This window comes from Lepidothrix coronata, unplaced genomic scaffold, assembly GCF_001604755.1.
Source record: "Lepidothrix coronata isolate B3197 unplaced genomic scaffold, Lepidothrix_coronata-1.0 Scaffold28, whole genome shotgun sequence".
In the NCBI taxonomy this organism is placed as follows: domain Eukaryota; kingdom Metazoa; phylum Chordata; class Aves; order Passeriformes; family Pipridae; genus Lepidothrix; species Lepidothrix coronata.
The window spans coordinates 2,207,242-2,228,635 of NW_016690208.1; the positions used below are offsets into that span (position 1 = coordinate 2,207,242).

General features: G+C 44.4%; 1 protein-coding gene across 2 annotated transcripts in view; it reads left to right on the top strand.

The window, feature by feature from the left end:
* The window catches only part of GPR107 (G protein-coupled receptor 107), a 37,478-nt gene extending 22,258 nt beyond the window's left edge, over positions 1 to 15,220 (top strand). The window contains exons 15-18 of one of the 2 annotated variants that reach the window (XM_017810310.1): positions 1,874 to 1,923; positions 2,664 to 2,747; positions 3,556 to 3,680; positions 9,939 to 15,220. In XM_017810310.1, coding sequence (XP_017665799.1) covers positions 1,874 to 1,923; positions 2,664 to 2,747; positions 3,556 to 3,680; positions 9,939 to 10,035 — 356 coding nt within the window. In that variant the 3' untranslated portion in view covers positions 10,036 to 15,220. Of the gene's footprint in view, positions 1 to 1,873; positions 1,924 to 2,663; positions 2,748 to 3,555; positions 3,685 to 9,938 lie in introns of those variants that run through there. The other variant, XM_017810311.1, reaches the window with a different exon arrangement.
* The last annotated feature ends 6,174 nt before the right edge of the window (positions 15,221 to 21,394 follow it).

Sequence of the window (21,394 nt, forward strand, 5' to 3'; positions counted from 1 at the left end):
AGATGGGTGGATATACCAGCTTATGACTCCTTGGTATTGATTAGCATGATGAGTAGGTGAGATCTTGAGCTGTGCTTTATCAACTGGGAGAGGTGGCACTGTGACACTTCACTTGGCAGCCAGATCTTTGTCTTTGCTGTCCTTTCATCCTCTGCACTGCATGAATCCAACAGAAATGACTCCCCAGCTCGCTGTTGTTGACTGTAAAGCACTGATGGACTGGCAGTTTGAATCACAGCTGTTGAGTTGGTGTTCCTTGAACTACAAAGCTTGGTAATTCTCATGGTCTGTCAGTGCACCAGTTGGTGGCAGTTCCTGAAGTTGGACGCGTTGAGTTCAAAATAGATCCTTCTGTGTGCAAACTGGTGTGTGGGAAATCACAAGATCTTCATGGTCACACTTAATGCAGCTCTGCTTTAAATAGGACAATATTGCTTCCCTGCTTCGTGATTTAATGCATAGTTACACATTTTAATCTTTCACCAACTCTGTTGGGAAAAGCTTTTAACATCAGGTCATCATGCCTTGTGTTAGTCAAGTGCTGCTCTTGGAGTGTTTCTGCTGGAGGAGGGTTTGTGTTTGTCTCAGGGTATCTATAGCTTTCAGTGGTTCTCATGGAACACTAAATATAAGCTGGAAAGGGACTCTTGATCTCTAGATTGTACAAATTAGCTTTATAACAGAATGTTGCCTGACTTCATTGTAGTTGCTGTAGTTTATTTGAACAGGAGTTTATTTGAAGCAGTGCATTTGATGTTGCCTTTCTTTAAGAAAAGCTGCTTTTTCGTCACAGGAAGTGAAGCATTTCTTTGGGAGCTATTAGCCCTTCTCTTCCTCATGTGTAATACTATGTTTTGCTCTCTTGTGAACCTGGAAGACCTTATGTGCAAAGATATGCAGCCTTTTGTAACTCTGTGCTGGGGGTGAATTCTGTGAGGAGGTGCAGGCGAACTTAAGCACAATGTATTGCACTTCCACATCTGATAAATACATTATGAGGGCTTGGAGGGACTATCAGTAAATATGTGGCAACATTTTTTAACTGGCAGCTTGTATCATGGGCTCTAAGCTGCACCTCTGTACGCTGTCAACATATCTTGGGCTCTTTGCCTCTCATGTTGTCACAAAAGCATCAGGAGTCCATGTTCGTAATCCTGCTGCACGTACAAAACCTGACTCTCAAACCAGAGTTGACAGCTGTTCCATCTGTTGTTGACCTCAGCTCGTTCACATGAGTGTCTGCTGTGCTCCTGCAGCTGATGGGATCTGTCCAACACACGGAGGTTCGCCCGGGGCCTTGGCTTGCACGGCTTGTGACTGAAACACATGCGTTTAATAACTGTTTAGGATGATTTCCCGTTTCACTTGTAAGCTGTGACAGAGCCACGAACATCCTGCTTAGATGTTAAAATGCCTCTGCTGCAGTTCAACAAGATGCAGTGGTTCCCAGAGCTGTGATTACCCCAAAGTTGCTCAGGTCAGCAAGGACTCTAGAAAAGACAGGAATTTTCTAGGAGGTGGTGTCAGGTGGTGTGGTGGCCCTTCTGGCAGGAGTGAGGTGACTGTATTCTACTTGGCTGTACACAGGTAGAGGAAGGCTCTATATTGCAGAGTGTGTGCACATAAAAATTAGTGTAAAAGCAATCTGAGTTCCCCTTTTAAGAGAGAACTCACCCCAGCCTGACAGTTGTCCAGTGTGTGGACACTCCAGTCTGGCACTCCTTGGAGTGCCCAGTGGGGTGTGAGACAAACCCTTCTAGCCTGGGATTAATTGAGTCCTGCTTTTGACCACTTGCCTACCCTGCAGACAAGCATAAAAATTAACTGTCTCATTTTAACAACTTTCTGACGGACTTCTGTGTTCTCTTGATAGCTGCCATTAACCTAGCAAAGCTGAAGCTCTTCAGACATTACTATGTTATGGTAAGTAAAACACCTGTACACGGGCATGCAGAGCACTTGGAAGCTGTTCAAACCCTTAAATGGAATACTTGTTGGGAGCTACCACACCTGGTGGACGTGGTAGAGGTGCTCCTAGCTCTGTGCTTTGGCATCTTGGTCAACTGGCTTACAATCCTAAAAGCAACTTCCCTTTTTTTCCTAATGGTTGCATCCTTCTGTCTATCTTTAAATTGATTCCAGCTATTTGTAATGCTTCCTGATTTCCTCTGGAGACAGCTTGAGCTGCCAGTTGAATTGATGGGCTCGAATAACATACTGTAAACTTGCTAAAAATTAAACTTGGGACCAAATGGTGCCTTGAGATGCATGTGTGCATTTTGTGATGAAGTCAGTGGGAGCCATGGGTATATCTCCCAGGAGAACACAGGCTTCTTAATGATTTCCAACAGCCTCATTTCAGGCTCTTATAAGTGGTAAGAGTGATAAATTACAGTCGTGATTCTTCAAGTTCTATGAAATCGTAACACTTAAAGCATTTCCTGCTGTAACGTGAGTGTGTTACCAACAGCTGGAGTTACTTGGATGTTGAACAAGCAGTAGAGCCCTCAGCCTTTATCTCCCATGTTTATCAAGGAGCATAATAAGACCAGTCTGACATAAAGGAGTTGTTTGGGAATTGCTTGAGCTCTTTCTCAGGGAAAAAAAGGTTCTGTAAGGACGGTGCTATTGTTCTCATCACGCTTTCTTCTTTTCCTTCCCAGATTGTGTGTTACATTTACTTCACACGGATCATTGCCATTCTCATAAAGATTGCTGTTCCATTCCAGTGGAAATGGCTGTACCAGGTATTTGCCAGCAAGGGAAAATACATCCATTCCTTGGCTTTTTTTTTCTCTATTATTCTTTAAATATAACTGCACCAAAAAAATCCATAAATTGGTCCTCATGTTATAGTAGAACATCTCAAAGCACAGTACTGCACCCTGTCTCCTCCTGATTTTTATCAATGTTATGCTTAAGGTGAAGGAATATATTTTTAGTCTTATGTTTGTCCAGTGAGCCTGCTGGATTATACATGAGATGTCTGAAAGTAATTGCATTATTGATTTTTTTTTTTAGTCTTTCAATTTAAAGATGTCTGAAGGAAATTAATCAAGAACATACAAAGGAGGAAAAAAAATTTGTCAGGTTTGCCCTGTGTAATTGAGGCCCCAGGGAGCCAGAGAATTAGGCTTTTGCTCTTCCATCTACAGGCTTTATTGCTTAGTGGCTTTTAAATACTTGGTTTCTTAACATATAATCCAAGTAACTGTGCAGGGAGTCCTTGGAATACATTAACTGTTGAAAATACCAAATAACTTAGGGATGATTTTCCCCCCTCATTTAAAAGCCAAGTCTTGCCATAGTTCTTTGAAAGCTCTGGATTGATGGATAGAACTGTAACTGTATTTAAAGTGACGGGGAAAGCTGAAAGAACAAAGGGTTTGACAACCTTTAGCCTGGGATTAATGATAACAGGGCAGGGATTGCTTTATTTCTGCTATGGCACAGGCTCCTTGGCCATTGAACCTTGAACCTTATGAATGAGGAGAAATGTTGTGTGACCACAAAGCATCACAGGGCTGAACTTCAGTCTTGTGTTTTCCCTTGCAGCTGCTGGATGAAATGGCCACGCTTGTGTTCTTTGTCCTCACTGGGTACAAGTTCCGTCCAGCGTCAGACAACCCTTACCTACAGCTTTCTCAAGATGATGAGGATGACCTGGAGATGGAAGCTGTGTAAGAACCCCCTTCCCTTCCTTTTTTTTTTTTTTTTACCTCTTCACTTGATTTGAGAAAAGTAACGTTTAAAACCAGTTTACTTTAATCTCTCCAAATCCTTCTCTGAAAAAGATTAGTGTCTGCCCACATGCTTGAAGGTGAGGTGTCTGTTTGGTGTGTGTGAAGAGATTTGTATTTATGCATAGGAGCCTCTGACCTGGCTATTGCAGTAGTGGGGAATAAGCTGGTAAAGCTTTTCATGGGGCAAAAAGATGCCCATGAAAATATCAAGTAATAAAGCTTCTGAGTTGAATTTATGTCACTGAACATGAACGAGCCTTGCAGGTTGTCATTAATGCTTCATATTTAAACAAAAAAAAACCCACAACCAAACCAACAACAAAAATGACCTGCCAGTCTACAGATCATAAATGACCATGGTGCCTTGGCATTCAGCCTGTAGCTTTGCAAAAATTTATCTAAAGCAACCCTGAGCCAAGGAGATGGATTTTTGCTGATACTTTTCCCTGTTCTCTTCCTTGCTGCTGAACCGTGAGGCACCACAAATGCTTCAGGACCTGAGCAAGTCTGGAGAAATGATGAAGTAGGGCTCAGCTTAAGTCCCTGTCATTTGCTTTGCAGTGATTTTCTGAGGACTTAAAAAATGAGTGGCATTTCTGAATTTATGACAGAAACTGCCCTAAGAAATTCAGCCTGCCAGGAGTGTTGGGTACAGCTATAACTGCCACAGACTCTGCTGCCTTAATAGGAGCAGAGCCAACCTAATCCTTTAGTAGTTATACATTTCATGCATAATTGCAATTCATGTACAGGCTCACAAGCCTATTCCTAAGAGTTTTTCCAATTTGGTAAATCTCCTTTACCTGATCTTGGGTGAAATAAATGAACTCTCCAATTTTTAATACAGAAGCAAAAAAAAAGTCAGAATGTGTTTGCTCTCCTAGTTAGCTCAGAAAGAAATGGATCTTACTGGGAAATTGCTACAAGGAGGTTTGAATCATAGAATCCAGCCTCAAATGTAATCTGAGGAGTTGAACTTCTCAGAAATATCGCTAGTAACAAAGATCTTTTTTTAATGCTTAGCTATTTTTGCTTTGGGTCTGGAAAATCTGTCATTTTTTCAAGTGGAATCCAACTAGTGGGTAGTGACCTTAAAATCACTGTCACTTATAGGTGTTAAAATGGTTATCTAAGAAACTGATTTCAGCTTGGCAGCTGGTAAATAGACATTGACATCAGGAAGGCACTGTCTGAACTGGAAGATGTGGCAGGATTTGTGATTGTACCAAAACGGGCTTTTTTTTTTGTTGGTGCCCGGTGGAAGGAAATTCAAACTTGCAATAAGGGCCTAAAGAAATTTTTCCTGGGGGGTTGGTGGGGTTTTTTTAGGTTTTTTTTTTAGGACTAATAATAGGACACCTTTCAAATACAGTGATTTCAATCAATTGGAGAAGTTGCTAAATTTAGGAGAATCTGACAGAAATAAGCTGGAGAAATTTTAATGAACTAATTCAGTGAAATAGAGTTACTAGATACCCGAGGATCAGAATTCCTTGTGAGCCTTTTCCTAGTAAGGGGGTTTGCTCTTTGCCTTGAGAGTTTCCATTGTTGTGCCTTGTGGGTTGTTCCCTTTAGCCTTGCTTGAATTTTTCTCATCTGATTCACCAGAAGTTTTACTCCATTTGGGCACTTGGCAGGGTATAATCTGTGTCTGGTTCTGCCTTCCCCACCTCCATCAGGGAGGTTAAGTTTGCACTTATTTGAGAAGCAGAGTTTATACACATTCTGTGACAGGTGAAGAACTGCATTGAATGTGTATTAAATTTCTTGTTGACTTGGGTCTTGCTAGTCCTATTTTTGCATTTATCAATATTAAGTGTTGCTTCTGGGGGGAGCAGGGGAAAATCACAGATTATTTGAGCAGGTGACTAAGTGCCTGACAGTGTCCTGACTAACCATTGCATGAGTGTTTTGCCTTTTATGTGATAAATACCCACTTGTCTTCAGAGGCTATGGCAGAAGGTAAAAGCCTGCAGACTTCATGGTGTTCTGCTATGTCTTATTGCCAGGTTTTATGGTTATTTTCCTCTCCCAGAGGTTTTTTGTTAAAATCAACTACTCTAAAACAGAAGCATTCCGTTTCTTTAGACTCAACATTTCTATGAGCCAGCAGAGGGGAAAGCTGTGAGGTCAAGCCTGTTTTCCAGGCCTGCTTTTCTTCCAGCAGAAAAAAAGGACATTTTAAGAGCAACTCTCTAGCTTGTGTCTGTTTTCATGCAGTGCAAACTATACAAAGCTTGATCTTGCAATAAATGTAAATACTGTTAAGGACCCTGGAAATCTGCAATCTATCAAGAAAAATCCACAGATTAGGTGTCTGTAACAGAAGCAACATAAGGCACAGCTCTTGTCTCTGTAAGTTCTTGTAGCTCTCAAGAATAAAATATAAATCAAGAATAGCAAAGGTGACTTGTAATAAGTCTTTTCAGCTAACACACCTCTGTATTGGAGAAAGAATCCACAGACATTACAGGACCTTCTCTTCAGTTATTCCAGGCTCAATAGAAGTTGTCCTGGTGGGGAGGAGAGTGTGGCTAGACCTGAGCTTAGAACCAGTCTGTTCCTTTTCAAGCAGGGTCAGTAGCTATTCATCATGAGCAAAGAGCCTTTCTGTGTATTCTGTGCTGGGCAGCCTCTCGAGCCCGTTCTGTCAGGACGTGGGCTCGTTGCTGACAGTTTGTTAGATTAAAGTTCCCTGCCTGAAAAGGTGCAGCCACACTTGGCAGAAAGGGCTGTCAGGCTTCCAGTCCTAATGCCATTTCTGGGGCATGAACACAAAAATATAAACAGTGCAGTAGATGAGATGGGGGTGAAAAAGGGGGGGGGAAGGAGTTTTGGTGTTGGGGGTTTTTTATTATTTTTTTATTTCATTAGCTCATTAAGTTTGCTTTAGATTTGGGTACCAAAATGCTCTTCTACAGATCTTGGTTGAGAATGTTCATACAAAGACAGGGGGTTAAGATATTTCCACTGGAGGAGGAATTGCAGGAGAAGAAACCATTAATGGTTTTGTTCTCAAGTCTGTAAATCCATCTTACTCAGTGTGAGGAGACTTTGCTTTTCCTTAACACCCAAAACAGCCTCAACACAGTGAACTGTTGTGGTAACACTGATCTGCCTTGGGATCTGGAGTTTCTCACAGCATCGTGAGGCAGCCAATTCTGTGCTGAGACTCGACGTCCTGGTTGGTTGCCTTTCTCTGCTTTCTCTCAGGTTGTGCTTCATGGCAGACTGATTCATGATGCTCTCCATTAGCAGTGATTTTCTTCACCTAGCACATCTTTCCCTTGCAGAGATCAGCTTTTTTGTTCCATGGCTGATCAGTTTTCACCCTAGTTTGCAATAGCTTGTAAGGGCTGGCTGCTGCCAGTATTGCAGTGCTTCTTGTTGGACTATAAAACAAAACAAGCAGGAGACAAGACAGCTGAGATCCACCAGCGTGGAGGGCTGGAGACACTTCTGGATGTTTAGTCATTCCTTGATACCTTGGATGCAATGCAGGAGAAAAATAAAACATATGAAATTTCTTCAGCACTGTACGATGGAGTGTTTGGGGAACAACCTTTGTGACTCATTTGTAAATGCCTGACAGGCACAAAAATGCTCTCTGGAGAGAGATGCTTTAGTGAGAAGGATTTGTTGCATTTTAACTGCTGCTAATTTGTGGGCTAGAAGTGCAGTTCAGGAGGGAGCAGGTGAGGGATATTTCCCTGCCATATTGCAGGTCAGAACTGAAGTGCTGAGACTGCTCTGAGGACAATAATGGGGATTGCAGTGTGCTTGGTCTTAGTGCTGCTACCCTTATTTTATTGGGCACTAAAACATGTTGGCTGGACTGATTTTGAGAGGGAGAGGAATTGGCAATCTGAGAAAAGGAGGACTCACAGCTACTTCATGCACTTGTCACGAGGCAAGAACAGTGCTCTTGAGATTGGCTTTAGCCTTTGCTGTTGGAGAGTCCACACTGAAATCTCTCCCAGTTCTTTGCTGTTATTGTGCAGGACACAGCAAATGGCCTCTCTGCTAACAAAGGACGTGGCTTGACCTGAGGCTGGCTGCAGTTTCAGTATGTAGCTGTTTGTCTCATAAATGTGGGAAGTGGATCATTCCCTCATAGCCGTAACATCTCCTCACTTCTGTCATCACCTTGGTGTGCAGTGGGTTTGTGATGGTGGTGGAGTGCAGTGCTGAAATCCAGGCTGTGTGCCAGGTGGGATCTTCCTAGCTGTGAGTCAAGTGTTAGGACTCCTTCAGTGTCATGTGTGTGCAAAACACCTCTTTATATACATCCCAGTATGTCTGCTGCTGCATTGCTGCAGCATATTAGATGCTCATTTGTGTTTGTAGTCCATGGCAATCTTTGGCTCTTCCTTGAATGGATACTTATTCCTGATTCTGTAATTACAAAGTTGATTGTTTCTGAAGAGTAAACTTTGTAGCTGTCTTGCTGCATCCTTCCATGTTTTTCAGACTATCACTTTGATTTTCTGCATTCTAGTCCTGTTCTCCAATATGCAGCTCTTAGTGTCTTGTGCAGATTTAATAAGCAAGTTCTCTATTCCATTACCCAGGCAATTACTGAAAATACTGAATAGAAGTGAACCCAGGACAGGCCTCTCTGGAACCACACTCAATGTTCTTACATTTTTGACAGGAAACCATTAAGTACGTCTCAATACATGCTTTTCCAATTAGTTATCCATCTACTTTGCTTTTGTCTAGCTTATATTTCTCCAGATTTTTTGCTTTATGACTGTGGGGAAACCTCTGTCTGCAGGGATAACTTCAGAGATCTGCACATTTCTGTGCTGATAAGTTTGATCTCTTCTAGGAAATGTTTGTTATTAAATTCCGTCTTTCTCCTTTAAGCAATCTGCTTATTTTTCTCTATGCTTTTATTTTTTTATTTTAATAGGGACTAAACTTATTTTATCTGTACTCTTGTGACCCTTTCCTGTTATGCACAAGCTCATCTAGGCCCACTCTAAAGTGAACCCAGTACTGCCACTGCTAGAGAGTGGCAGCAGTCTGAGTGAATTATTTTTACAGTACATGAACAGAAGCTGGTATCTAATGTGGAACTAAGGGCATTATCAGAAGAGTATCTGAAGATGACTTCTCTTGGGGTGATGCTGTGAAGATGTTGTTAGCAGCTCTGATCAAATAAAGCATTCTGACACAGTAAACAGCAGGTGAAAGCACACACAGACAGACAGCAGCAGCTTTGAACAGGACAGTTCTGTGTATGCTTCCAGGCATCCCTTGGGAATGCATTGAGCTATTGGCACTCTTACTTTCAGCATCCAAAATAACCTTTGTAGCACATCTGGGGGAGGGAGGTGGGGGAGAAATAAAAATGCCTGCATGGAATGAGAATCACATTGTGGAAAAGAATAAAGGAAATGTGTTGTGCATCCTAATGGCCTGTTTTGTGTAGCAGCAGAGGAGCTGCTGGGCTGAAGAGCTGCTGGAGAGCCAAGGCAGTTCCGAGAGCAGTGGTGCTGTTCTGCCTGGATAAACAGTTCAGTCTGCCTAATGTTTGAATGGTATTATGAGGCTTTGTAGCTCAATGGTCAGATTGTCATGACAAATCCAGACTTGGGTGGTATAAAAAGGATGACCTCTCGCCTCTGTTTTGTTGCTGCTCATTGAGTAATTTTGCTATTAACAGGAGCTGGTGTGCATTAAGCTAATAAGGTTCATTTGGGGCACTGTCCACTGCATGTGCATTTGTGTATTATGTTGTACCTCTTAGGAGCGTTGCAAATGCAGAAGAAAGTCTCTAATGCACAGAACTAAGGGTGTTCAGCTGTATAGCAAAATGTTTTTTTAAGCAAACTGCTCAAATTTAACAAATAAACACCTGGTTTTAACTCTTTAACCACCCCTGCTATCTTCTTTCAAGTATGAGTAAATACTCTTTGCTGGCTTAGTTTAATGATAGATGGGGAGGGCCTTGAGGTGCTCAAGGACAGTGGCCTTGCTCCCAACACCCATCAGTGTTGTGGCCAAGGTGATACCTGGCTGCAAAATGGGAGCAACAGGAGAGTTCCAAACATGGAAACTGCTCGGTCTGGGTAAAGAGACATGTGAGAAGTGTGATTTGACAGGCACAGGAGGATGAGTACGGGCTGTTGGTGAAATGGATGTTACAGTTCAAGGTCTGATTGCTGATGTCTCTCCCTTCCCTTCCAGGGTGACAACTTCAGGAGTAATGGAGGGCATGAAGAAGGTCAAGAAAGTGGTGAATGGTTCAGCAGAGCCCCAGGGCGAGTGGGAAAGCACGGCATGATGGATTGGACTAAGGCAGCACTTTCAGAGGAACTGTTTTAATTTATTAATATTACTCTCAGTGGAAAGGGAGCAACTTGCACTTCCCACCACTGAAATGGCAGAGTGGGGTGTGTCTGGGGGGAGAAAAGCAGTGCAGAAACATAACTATTCCTTTGATCATAAGAAAATGGGATCTCCTGGTACCTGCAAGGAGTGTGAAGCTTTCCTAGGGATTTTGGGTAGCTTATTCTTTTCTTTCCCCCCCTTTCTGGATCGGTTCTGCATCCTGCATTGTTTGCAGTTGCATTCTTCAGAATGTCTAATGCTAATGTGAAGAGAGACCTTCAGTGTGTATGTAAAGTATATATTTTATATAATGTGCATATATATATATATATATATATACACACACACTACGTAACATGTATGCCAGGAGTTACAAAGCGTGGGAAAAGAAGATAAGAGATGTAAGTATTTTATTTTTTTTTTCTTTTTATAAACACTTCTTTTGACTTAGACAAAACGTTGCAAAACATGAGTAGGAGCAACTGCAGTTATTTGAGAGACTGATTGGGTACTGGATGAGGTGACTTCTGGCACTGCTCACACCAGTGGGAAAGTTGATAAGTATCTCATTTTATCCATGCAGGTATCCACCTGAACGTGCCAGGTTTTTAGATGTGTTACTGTACAGGAAACAAGTGACTGTTCTCCATTAAAGCACTGAGCCCATAGTGCAATAAGAATTAATGTTCATGGAGTTGCTCTTGACTCACCCCCACCTGACAAGAAGTACATAAGAGGTGTAAGAATGGTGCTTGCTTTTTAGGGGTCTGCCATGCTATCCTAAATATTTACTTTCAAGCTGGGACCCAGAACACCTTGGTCTGCTTGATAAAATATTTTCAAGGTATTTCAGAAGTCTCTCCTTTCTGACTTAGTATAAACAGTACCAGACTCTCCAGTGGAAATCTGTCTAGCCAATTTACTGCAGTATAAATCTCTGGTTCACCATTATCCTGAGTTACCTGACCTCTCTGGGTGGCTACTTGTACCTGTCTGGCTATGTAGGAATTAATGGCACTGCTGTTTGAGACGAGCTGAACTGGTCAAAATGGTATTGCCACCAAAACCAGGCAACTGCAGCTCCCAGCCCTAGATGGTTTTTGTCAGGAAAGAAGATGACCAGAACCTCGATGCAGGGGAATATGGAAGTCTTGACTGTCAGTGGAGTCTTTACAGACATGTTGCAAATGCCACATGGATTTTCTCTGTAGTCCCTGCTATGGTCAGTGAGGCAGCTGCTGTCATAGGTGCAGGAGTGAGAATGGTTGTTAATTCGGGGGAGGATGGAAGTGGTTCACTGATGTAATGAGGATAAGCTTTCAGAAAAATAAATCAAGTATAGCTCACTGACCCACTGAAGCCTTAATATTGATGTAGAGGCATTGAAATGTGGTGCTGTTGAGCCAGACTGACAGGGATTGGCATCATCAGAGCTTTAGAAGTGCCAACATTGCTTATGGACTCATTTAGGAATTGCTTTTTTGAAGGGACTACATCTCTGGGGCACAACTAATTAAAGGACTGTTAGCCACTAGGTAATTTTATTCTTCAAGCCTAGAAGGAGGATTTCCTTTAGAATCTTGAACCACTTCCTCACTTTTGAGCAGGGGTTGCAGAGCTCTTGGTGAGCAGTCTGTACCAAGACTTGCTGTTTGAGGAGCAGCTTCACTTTCTGCGATTGCCACTTTTCCCAGATGTTGGTTCTATGCATCATGGAGATGGTAGAAACAAATCTGCCTGCTTCATACCTGGAACTGCTTTCTCTTCAGATAAAGCATGACAATAGCCCTGTTCTCTGGGTGCAGAGTCGTCTTCTGTTTTTCTCCTCAGCCATAACTTCACAGTAATCACAGCAGGGATAGTTTGACTTTTGCTGTCATTGCCTTGCAGTGAGACGGTTTTAGTGGGAACAGATCCTATACCACTAGAGAGGCTGTTTGGTGATCTATGGGCCTTTTAGACCTTCTGTAAGAATAAATCTGCATATTAAGTAGCTGAGGTGTGAGAAATTGGACCATAAACACAGGCAGACCCAGCTCATCATACACTTAAATACAATACCTGGAAAACTCATCCTCTCTCTCTGCAGAGTTACTCTGTCCCTGTGGAGTTGTCACTCACTGCATCCAAAGGGCTGCTCAGACAGGCTGTACACTTTGTTCAGAGAAGCCCACTGGAGGCTTAGTCCATTGGGACTGAGAGGTATGTAAGGGATAAGGATAAAGTGCAGTAACAGTGTTATCTGGACATGATGCTGCTCTAGAACATGTTAATTCCTTTTGTGAATGAGATGTGAAATTCTGATGGCTGTGACATTTCACCCAAAAACATGAGGGCTGTGCTGAGATCCCAGTGAGTGCAGAGCTGGTTCCAAACAGCTGCCTATTCCATACCTCAGCATCAGTGGAGCTGACAATTTGGCAAGTGCTGTTACCTTAGTCTCAGGTTTCTCTTTTTTTATATGCACTTTTTTTGCTGAAGTTGCATCTGGTGTAGGTTTATCTGCCAAGTCCCTGGCTCGCTAGTCAAAGGCTAAAAAATGGGTCATTTCTTTTTGTCTTGGCGTGAAAAGTCACAGCAGTATTCCGGAAGTATTTTTTTTGGAAGAGCTTTTTCCAAGTTCAGCCCGGAGTTTCAGCAGTCAGCTCTACAACCAGCTTCAGCTGGTGCTTAGTGCAGGATGCCAAGCAGCAGGAACTGGTCAAACCTGGGCATTAAGAAGAAAAATGAATGTCATGTACAAGTCAAAAAACAAAAAACTCTCTCTTTGGAAACGGCTGCAGTAAATTTCCACTTTCTCTGGTGGAATTCCTCGGAGCAGGTCAGGAAGTGTCTTGCAGGGGTATGTGATAGATTGGACAGTGGGATGTGGAATATGGAAGAAGATGCAGCTGTGCTTTTCTCACTTACTGTGCTGCAGTGCAAAGCATCCAAGAGAGGGCTGCTCCCTCCCCTTCCTCCCAGGCAAACCCCCAGCTGCATGACTGGCACTGCACGACTCCAGGGCAGCAGCTCGGAGCTCCCCAGGCAGGATAATCAGTGCCTGCCTTTCACGTGCTGACAGCTGCTGATCTGGTGTAGGAAGCTCTGTCTTTCACAGGGAAGCTGGAGGAGCTGCTGTGGATTACAGATTGCTTTGGGATACAGCCTTACTTTCCTGTCTCTGCCTTTTGCTGAAGCGGGGAACTGAAGCAATCACGCTGACAGGACGCAGCAGTACAGGGACAGCAGGTCTGGAGCAATTCGGAATAAATGGTTGGAATGCTTTCCCATATGTTGCTGCAGTGGAGCACTCAGCACCCTCTGCAGACAGAAATGAGATTGGTTCAGTCTTCAGTTGTAATGCAGGTTATGCCCCAATAAGTCCCTGTTGATGATGACATGCACATGCCACTGCTGCACTCCTCCCTCCTGCTGTCACTGTTCAGGGTGTCTTCCAGAGGGAGCCTTGCAGTGCAACTGCCAGACTCTTGCATTCCTCAGGCTGGAAAAATGTTTTCCTTGATGGTTCATCAAGAGACTTACTAAAGGAAAGCAAGACATAATGGGGTCATCTGGAACACTGCTGCTGCTTGCTCGGAGTGGAGCAGTTTGAGCTGAAGAAGCCACATGCTGTCCTATTAAGATGCTCTTTCATGTTGTCATCTAACTCGGTGTGTCATGATCTGTGCAGTGCATTGTTCAGTGTTTCTCTCCAGCTGAGTGCCCTGTCCCTGGATTTCCATGCTGGCATACCCTGGGAGCATGTTGTAAAAAATTTGCTGCATTGCAGTATTTTGTCTTGGAGCAAGTAGTGTGGAAGATGTATTTTTCTAAGCTGAGTGGACTCTCTGTGGCATGAGTGTGCATCCACTGTGTATCCTTGAGCACTGTACCACTCCTTCTGCTCGTGGAAGGGCATGTCCTAAGCACTCCAGCTTGCACATCTGGTGGAAGTCCAGTGGAAGATTTTTAGTATGTTAAGTCTTTTTTCCTTACAGCGTGCTCCTTTTAGAGAAGAGAAATGCAGTCTGGCCATTGACAATGAGATTGACAAGAAAGGAGGGGGTTTTTTTGTTGTCTAGTTGAAAACTGCCCACTTTGAAGCAAATATTGGGTATTTGTATGCTCTGTTGAGCTCTGAGAACTGGAGTTGCTTAGCTATTAAGGAAAGGGAAGGAAATCCTCCTCGCTTCAGTCTGCCTTTGGTAGGTTTGTCTCCTTCAATTTGAGCTGCCATGCCAGCTGACAGACTGCTGTCACTTTAAAGCAGATGTGTTTTATGGATTCTGTGTTACGACCTCCACTTCACTCATTCAGCATGTCCCCGTTTTTCAGCTGTGTACAAAGAGTGTGGAGCTGTGGTCTGCAGGAGTGGGAGTTACAGTGATGTTTGAATTTGATGGGATTCACTGTCTGAAACCTGTGACCTTGTGTGTAATGCCAGTAACCTCCATGTTTCATGAAAGCTGAGGTGGTGCTGCCCAGAGGCACTTAACCAATCTTACTTCGTGTTCCCTGGGGTCAATTTGCTGGAAAATGTTGTTCTAAATTGGATTAATGTGGCTTTTTTTTTTTTTTTTTTGTAGCTGCTGGGTGCAGTGCTGTCTTGGGCTTACTAATCACTTTTCCTTAGCAATATTGGGAAGCTGTGTATTTCCTCTGTGTAGTTTCTTGCTTGGATCAAGCAATGATCCTGTAAGAACTGCACATGACACGTACTCACAAGTGGCTGGAACAGGATTTAGGACAATACTGATACTCTCTTAGGTGTAGAGTGATGGTCCTGGAAGAAAGTGGCTGAGAAAAGAGTCACTCCTCGTAGGTTGACTGGCTCAAGAACCCATTTATGTTTTGACTGCAGCAATCCTGGAGAAAGGACAATTCTGAATAAATATCTCCCTGTGGGATTTCATTTGATGTTCTGCTCTCTGTGTAATAAAGTAGAGCTTGACCTCCACGTCATCAGAAGCACTTCGTCCTGTAGCCAGGATACTGGAGCGTGGGGCTGGTACCAGCTCTGTCAAAACAGAGTATGGGTCTAAATAGCTTCCCTTGCCCTTTAGTAACTATTAATAATTAATTCTAGATCCTCTTGTGTCATTAAGCAGCTTTAGGGCACCTTGTACAATGTAGCTTTGAATTCATTTAGTAAATGACCTCCAGAAGAACTGAAAAATACTTTCCTGTGTACAGCAAGGTCCAATTCCAGGGGTTTTGGTGACCTGTAAATATCCTATTCCTCAGTTCCTGTTCAGATGTAAAAATGGATTTTTTTTTCAGTATTTTTTTAAACTTTATTAAAAGAACAGCAAACAGTATTGGAAGAGAAGCAAGGTAGAGACAAGTCAGGGCAGTCTGTGTAACTTGGTTTCCCTGCTGTGATGCAAATGTGTAAAATAAAGATTGACCAGAAAGTTGTTTAATGCATCTCATTTTCTGCTTCTGAACTGCCAGTAGCCACGCTGACCCATTGATTCCAAAGTCTGCTTTTCCCCGTGCCCAGCTTCCATTTCCAGCCCTCAACATCTGCATCGTGGATACAGGGCAAAAATCTTGGGAGGAAAATTTGTTCTATGGGAAAAGCTTTCCTGTCAGTGACCCACTGAGGTGCCTTTTCTTGAGCTGGAAGACCTCTGGGTACTAAGCTCTGCTTGTACCTGCTCATTTAGGTTTGGAAGCTGAACTTAAGTAGTAGTTTGTGGACTGAGTCTCCAACAGAAGCATTCCTCACATCCCTGTGTCTCCTGCAGTCTCGGGCAGGCAGGAAAGCAGGAGCTCCTTATTCCACAGGGCTTGATGTCACCTCGCTGTGCAAGGGCAGACAAGGAGCTGGTGCTTTGAGCCTTGGTGACCAGGTACAAATTAAGGGTAAAAACCTATTTTTAAAGTAATATCTTTTGTGGATCTGACCACATTATCTCAAAGGGGCAAGTCCTTGGCCTTTTTGCTTTAGGCTGGACTGGCAGTTATTCGGGACTTACATAGTTGTGCTCTTCTTGAGGTGTTGGGACCTAACCATGCATTTTGGTTCTGCAAAGTGGTTGGGTTGGCAGGGATGAGGAGGGCAAAGTATTCCTGTGAAGTGTTCTTCCTGACAATCCCCATCCCTCAAAAGCATATGTCCTTCATCACGAAATCCAAGTCCTCAAGATGTTTCTTACAGTTCAGCCTATAGTTGTCATCCTACCATCGAGGGGTAATGCCAGAAATAGCCTGTGTTCTCTACCCTGCACCTCCCAGGCAGCCAGTTCTGCCTTGCCTCGAGCCTCTGGGTGGGTGGTGTTTTACCAGGGAACTAAACTATAATAAGTACTTAGGCTTTGGATTCACTAATACCCCGCTGTGGGTTAAAACAAACTTTATGATGGAGCTGGTGGCTGGTTGTTGCACTGGGGTGACCTGTATCTATGTCATGCAGGTTTCTCCAAACTGAACATCCTCTGCATGTTCTGTCTGTTGTGTGTTTGGCCTTAAAACATTCCCTGACAGCTGCCAAACTCATCCCTGCTCTGAGAACAAACTGCTCCGGCGGAATTGGCTGCACCAGGCCAGAACATCTCTCAGCTGTGAGGAAAGGTGAAATGTTTGGGGTGGGGTGCATAAAGTGGGACTAAATTGTGGGAACTCTCACTTGAGGAGGAGACCAAATTAAGTTATCTGGGGAAAATCTGATTTCTGACCATCTTCTCCAAGGAGACAAAAAGAAGAGCTCCCGGTATTTGAGGTCTATTGCAAGTGGAGGTTGTCTGGCAGACTTATACAGGGGGGAGAATAAACAGAACCAAAGCCCTAACAAAGCTTCCCTTGATTTGTTGCATTTGGATGCAGTTTTGTAGGTGTTTTCCTGCCCGGGGGAGGTAAATTGTTCTACCTGCTTTAAGGTTTTTCTTCCAGTGTCTGAAATTCCCAGCTGTCTTGATCATTTACAGCTCCTTGTTGCAGTCCTGGCTGCCTGCTGTCAGTGCTTTTGCTCGAGCAAGGTTATCTTCATGACTGCAAAGGGCTGCCTTCTCTTTCAATCCTGCTTTTGCTTTCCTTTGCCTTCTGACTGACAGGCTCTAATGAGAGGAGTGTGTTGTAGTGCCCTGTATAGCGAGTGGTCAATAAAAACCAAATTGCTTTGTACAGCAGAGGTAATAACACAGCTTGTATTGGCACAGCTGATCCTGATATTGGGGTCCTCAGTTAGGAGGCAAGGGCTTTTGTGTGTCTTTAAGTAGTAACAAATGCATGTCATCCCTCCCTTTTCTCCCCTCTCATCCATGGATAAATGGTGTAACTGGGGGTGACACTGCTGTGTCATGACTCTTGTCTCCCGTGGAATATTTTCACTGGGGTGGCTGAGACACAATACATGAGATGGCTCTTGTATTCCTGAAAAAAAATAAACAGGCGTGTGAGGTGAGGCTGTTACAGGGGTGGCAGGTGGAATAAGTGAGGATCAAAATGGAAGGGATGGCTTAAAATTCCATTTACTGCTCCCTCTTGGAATGCTTGTGCCGAGCTTGGCAAAAACATCCTCGATAAGAGGAGCAGCTAACAACACAGGTCTCCTGTGGCCTGGGTAAGTATAGTAATAAGTTGAGTTTGTGGGTTCTTTTTGTCCCTGAAGGGGTGCAGATCTTCTGTATGTCTCAAGTCCTGTGTCATTTTGGTAGGGTGGCACAATATCCCATGGATATCCCATTGGCATATTGTCTCCCACCACTTACTGTTGGTCATTGTCAGTGCTCCAGGTGCCTCTTCCCTGAGCTGCTCGGGATCTTTGTTCTGTGGGAGCTCTGTGAAGTCAGAAGGAATCCTCCACCCAGCACAGCTGTGAAGGTATTGATCTGAATCTCTGGGGAAAGCCAGACTTGTTCATTTTGAGATGGCTCTCATACCAGGAGGTGGTAGCCAAATTGGAGGGGGTACAAAGAGCAGCTGCAGTGACTGAGAGGAGAGAATTGGGCAATGGCAGAAGATTACAAGAATTAAAGCTGTAAGCCTGACTAAGTGATGATTAAAGACAGCCAAGAAGAAGTAGCTCGGTACAAAATGGCTGCAAGGGGGGAACCCATGGAAACGGGGAATTAATTAGCGTGGCTGAGGGCTGAGCTGGGGAGAGGTGAGATGGAGCGAAGGCAGAGGAAAACCTTTCGCCAATGAGTTTGGCTGCTGCAAACAATCTCCCTGGAGAAATGGAGGCAGTTCTGTGTTGGTTTAGATAATCAACACTAGACCGGACAAATCATTGCTAAATACACTGCAGGGAACGACCCCTCATCAGCTGTGAGAGGGATGAAATGCCTGGCTCAGCCGTTTTCCATTTGCTTATCTCTGTGTGAAGTACATTGCATGCATAATTCCCGGTTTGGGGGTTCATCTGCTTTACCATTAAACCTTGTAGATGCCTTGAGTGAGCCCGGCTGCTCCACAGGAGGAACGTTTAAAAGTACTATGTTAAATTGAAGCTGGTTCGTGCGTGCCCTAATCTGTATTCCGAGGCAGTCAGGGGTTTTTTAACTGTTGCTGCAAAAACTGAGCGGAAATATCTGCTGGGATTTACCAAGCACACAATGCCCGTGTGTTGCCATGAATCAGAGCAGCCTTGTGGGAGGCAACAATTCAACCTTTTTAACAGCAACAGAATTTGAAAAATAGGTACAGGTCGATCAGGTCGATTTTTCGGATGTTTGAATATTTTTTGGGGGGGGGGGATTGGTGTGTTTTTGTTGGGTTTGTGTTTGGTTTTGGTTTGGTTTTTTTTTTTTTTAAGATTTACCGATTGCAGGGTAGGATTTGGGTGGGCAGACATCATTGCTGACAGTTGGCTTACAAAGCTTGCCTAAGAAGCTTGTGTCCTGTCTTAAAAGCAGAGCAGGTCAGCAGCACCAGCCCCAGCTGCTGCCCCAGCCTCTCCAGCCGTGTCCACAGCAGACAAACCCCACTCACTGAGAGGCTGATGAGCCAGTATATGACTCATGAGTAATCAGAGGCTGATTTCTGTCTGGCTCGTGGTGTGAAACCCACCACCACGACCATTCCCTTGCGTGGTTCACAGCTCAGCACCAAGTGGACACCGAGCTGCCTTTGGAGCAAAGATCCAGACAGGATCAGAGACCTGGATGCCACATGCCTTCCCTTCATTTTGAAAATTTTTATTTGTATATATATGTATATATCTTTATATATTTTTTTTTTTAAAAAAAAGCTTTGTTCTGCTCTAAACATCAGTCTTCCAGTTTTAGGGGCGCTTCCCTCAGAAATGTGTGGTTTTTATTAAAAACCCCAGCTGAAGCTGGGCAGAACTGGTGAGCAGTGCTCAGGTCACCTGCACAGTGTGTGCTCAGCCTCTCCTGCCTCTCTGCCAGCCCTGAGGGTGCTGGTGGATGCTGCGGGGCGCCTTTGCTGCAAAAACGCTGCTGCTGCCTCTGCGACTGTGATCTTATCTCACACAGACACAACCGCGCAGCGCTCGCTTGGTTGTCGCTACGAGGAGCCTTTTATTTTCAGTCCCCGAACAAATGCGCTGCCTGTGTCTGGTATCAAACCTTGGCTGGAGGCTCAAGGTGCCTGGGCTGAGCTCTCCCGTCCCTGCACTGCAGGACGAGCGTGGCAGGAGCAGGACCAGAAGGTGGTTCCCCCAGTTGCCAGCTGTGATTTGTGATGTGCCACGAAGGAAGATGGAAGGGAGATCACAAAACCTCCTCCTGCTCGGCTTTATCTCAGCCAAGAGCTGCCTGCACACTGCAGGCAACGGGAGAGCAGCCGATGAGTTCACCACAGCCACCCTTCCCAGGTTCCTACATTAGCATAACAATTACAGCCCCAGAGGCTGTAATGAGAATACAGGCTTCAAAAAATATACTACAATTTAACGGAGAAATTAATAGTGTAGCAAATTGTAACGCTCAGTGCCTCGGCTGCCTGTCTTGAGCGACAGCTGTATGTGCAGCCTTGGCACAGTTGTGATTTCCAGACTTTCCTCTGCATTTGGCCATCGTTTCAACATCTACAATTCCAGTTTCCTGGGGAAAGAGCCTGCAGGGCACCATTCCTGCTGCCATTTACCCAAAAACATGGTATGTTTTGTGTCTGTCGCGTTTCTCTGGAGCCATGCAATGTATTGACACTAAAATGCTGTGCAATATGAAGTTAATTTATAGTGGTCATAGCCAGTAGGGCCGGTACAGTTCAAGTCTCGGAGTGTTTTGGGCTATAAATCTTGATTTTTGAGGGCTTTCTGATTTAGTCCTATATATGGCTCAGCTATCAAAGCAGTTGCAGTGGTAAATGCCAGCGCTGGGCACTTGCTGTGACCCGCAGTGATACCAGGGGCGAAGCAAGAGCAGCTCACTCCCATCTTGTCAAGCTTAAAGGAGCTTCAGGAACACCCTGGCTGGTGAGCTGGAAGCTGAGGAGCACCATTTAAAGCTGCTGAGAGTCTTGGGATCATCCCCATATGTAAAACTGCTGTAATCTGAGATGAGGGTGATGCCTGGGAAGCTGAGGATGTCCCCAGAACTAGCTGATGTGTTCCTGTGTTTGTGGTTGTTGCACCAGGATGTTGAACTCACTCTGCTGGCATTCTTTTTTCAAATCCTCTCAAAAAGCAGCTATTTTGGTGGCTCTCAGTGCCAGCGGTGACCACGGCTTGTCTGGTGGAGCAGCCAGCACTGATGCCAATAATTCCTTTGGCTCTTTTTCTGACTGAGTCAGATCACTCAAGCATTAACCTTAAAATAGCAACTATTTTTGCAGTTGTTATAATTAATCTCCTGTGTGTGTACGTTCTTTCCCCATCCCAGGCTCTGAGGCTTCACCACTCCCCTGCTGACCCACTCCCTGCTTTGGCACAAGAAAGCTCTTAGCAAAACTTGGCTTTTCCACAAAAAGAAAGCACAAAGTACAGGCTGTGTGTGCTCTGCTTTGTGAGTTCACTGCCAGGCAAAAGCTGTTTGCCTTTGCTGTTGGTGTCTGCAGTCACAGATTCCTCGCTCATGTGGTCTGTTGGTTTTGGAGCATCTTCTTCATCTGATTTTGGGTGGGTGGATGTGGAAGGGGGATGTTCACAAGCTGACAGGTCTGGGGGTGACAGAGATGGCCACAGAGATGACAGTGATGGGTAGATGGATGTGTGGGATTTAGTGATGCAGCAGGAAAAAGGGGGTTGGTGAAGTCCGAAACCTGAGTAGACCCTGTGTGGAGCCTCATCCAGGCCTGGGAAGTGGAGGAGAAAGGCAGGGGATGGGCTGAGCCTGGATACTACTCACTCCATCCTCAGTTTGCTGCCCCACAAACGGCTCCAGCCATGCCCAAGGTGGGGTTCAGACAGCCCTGTGCTTGGG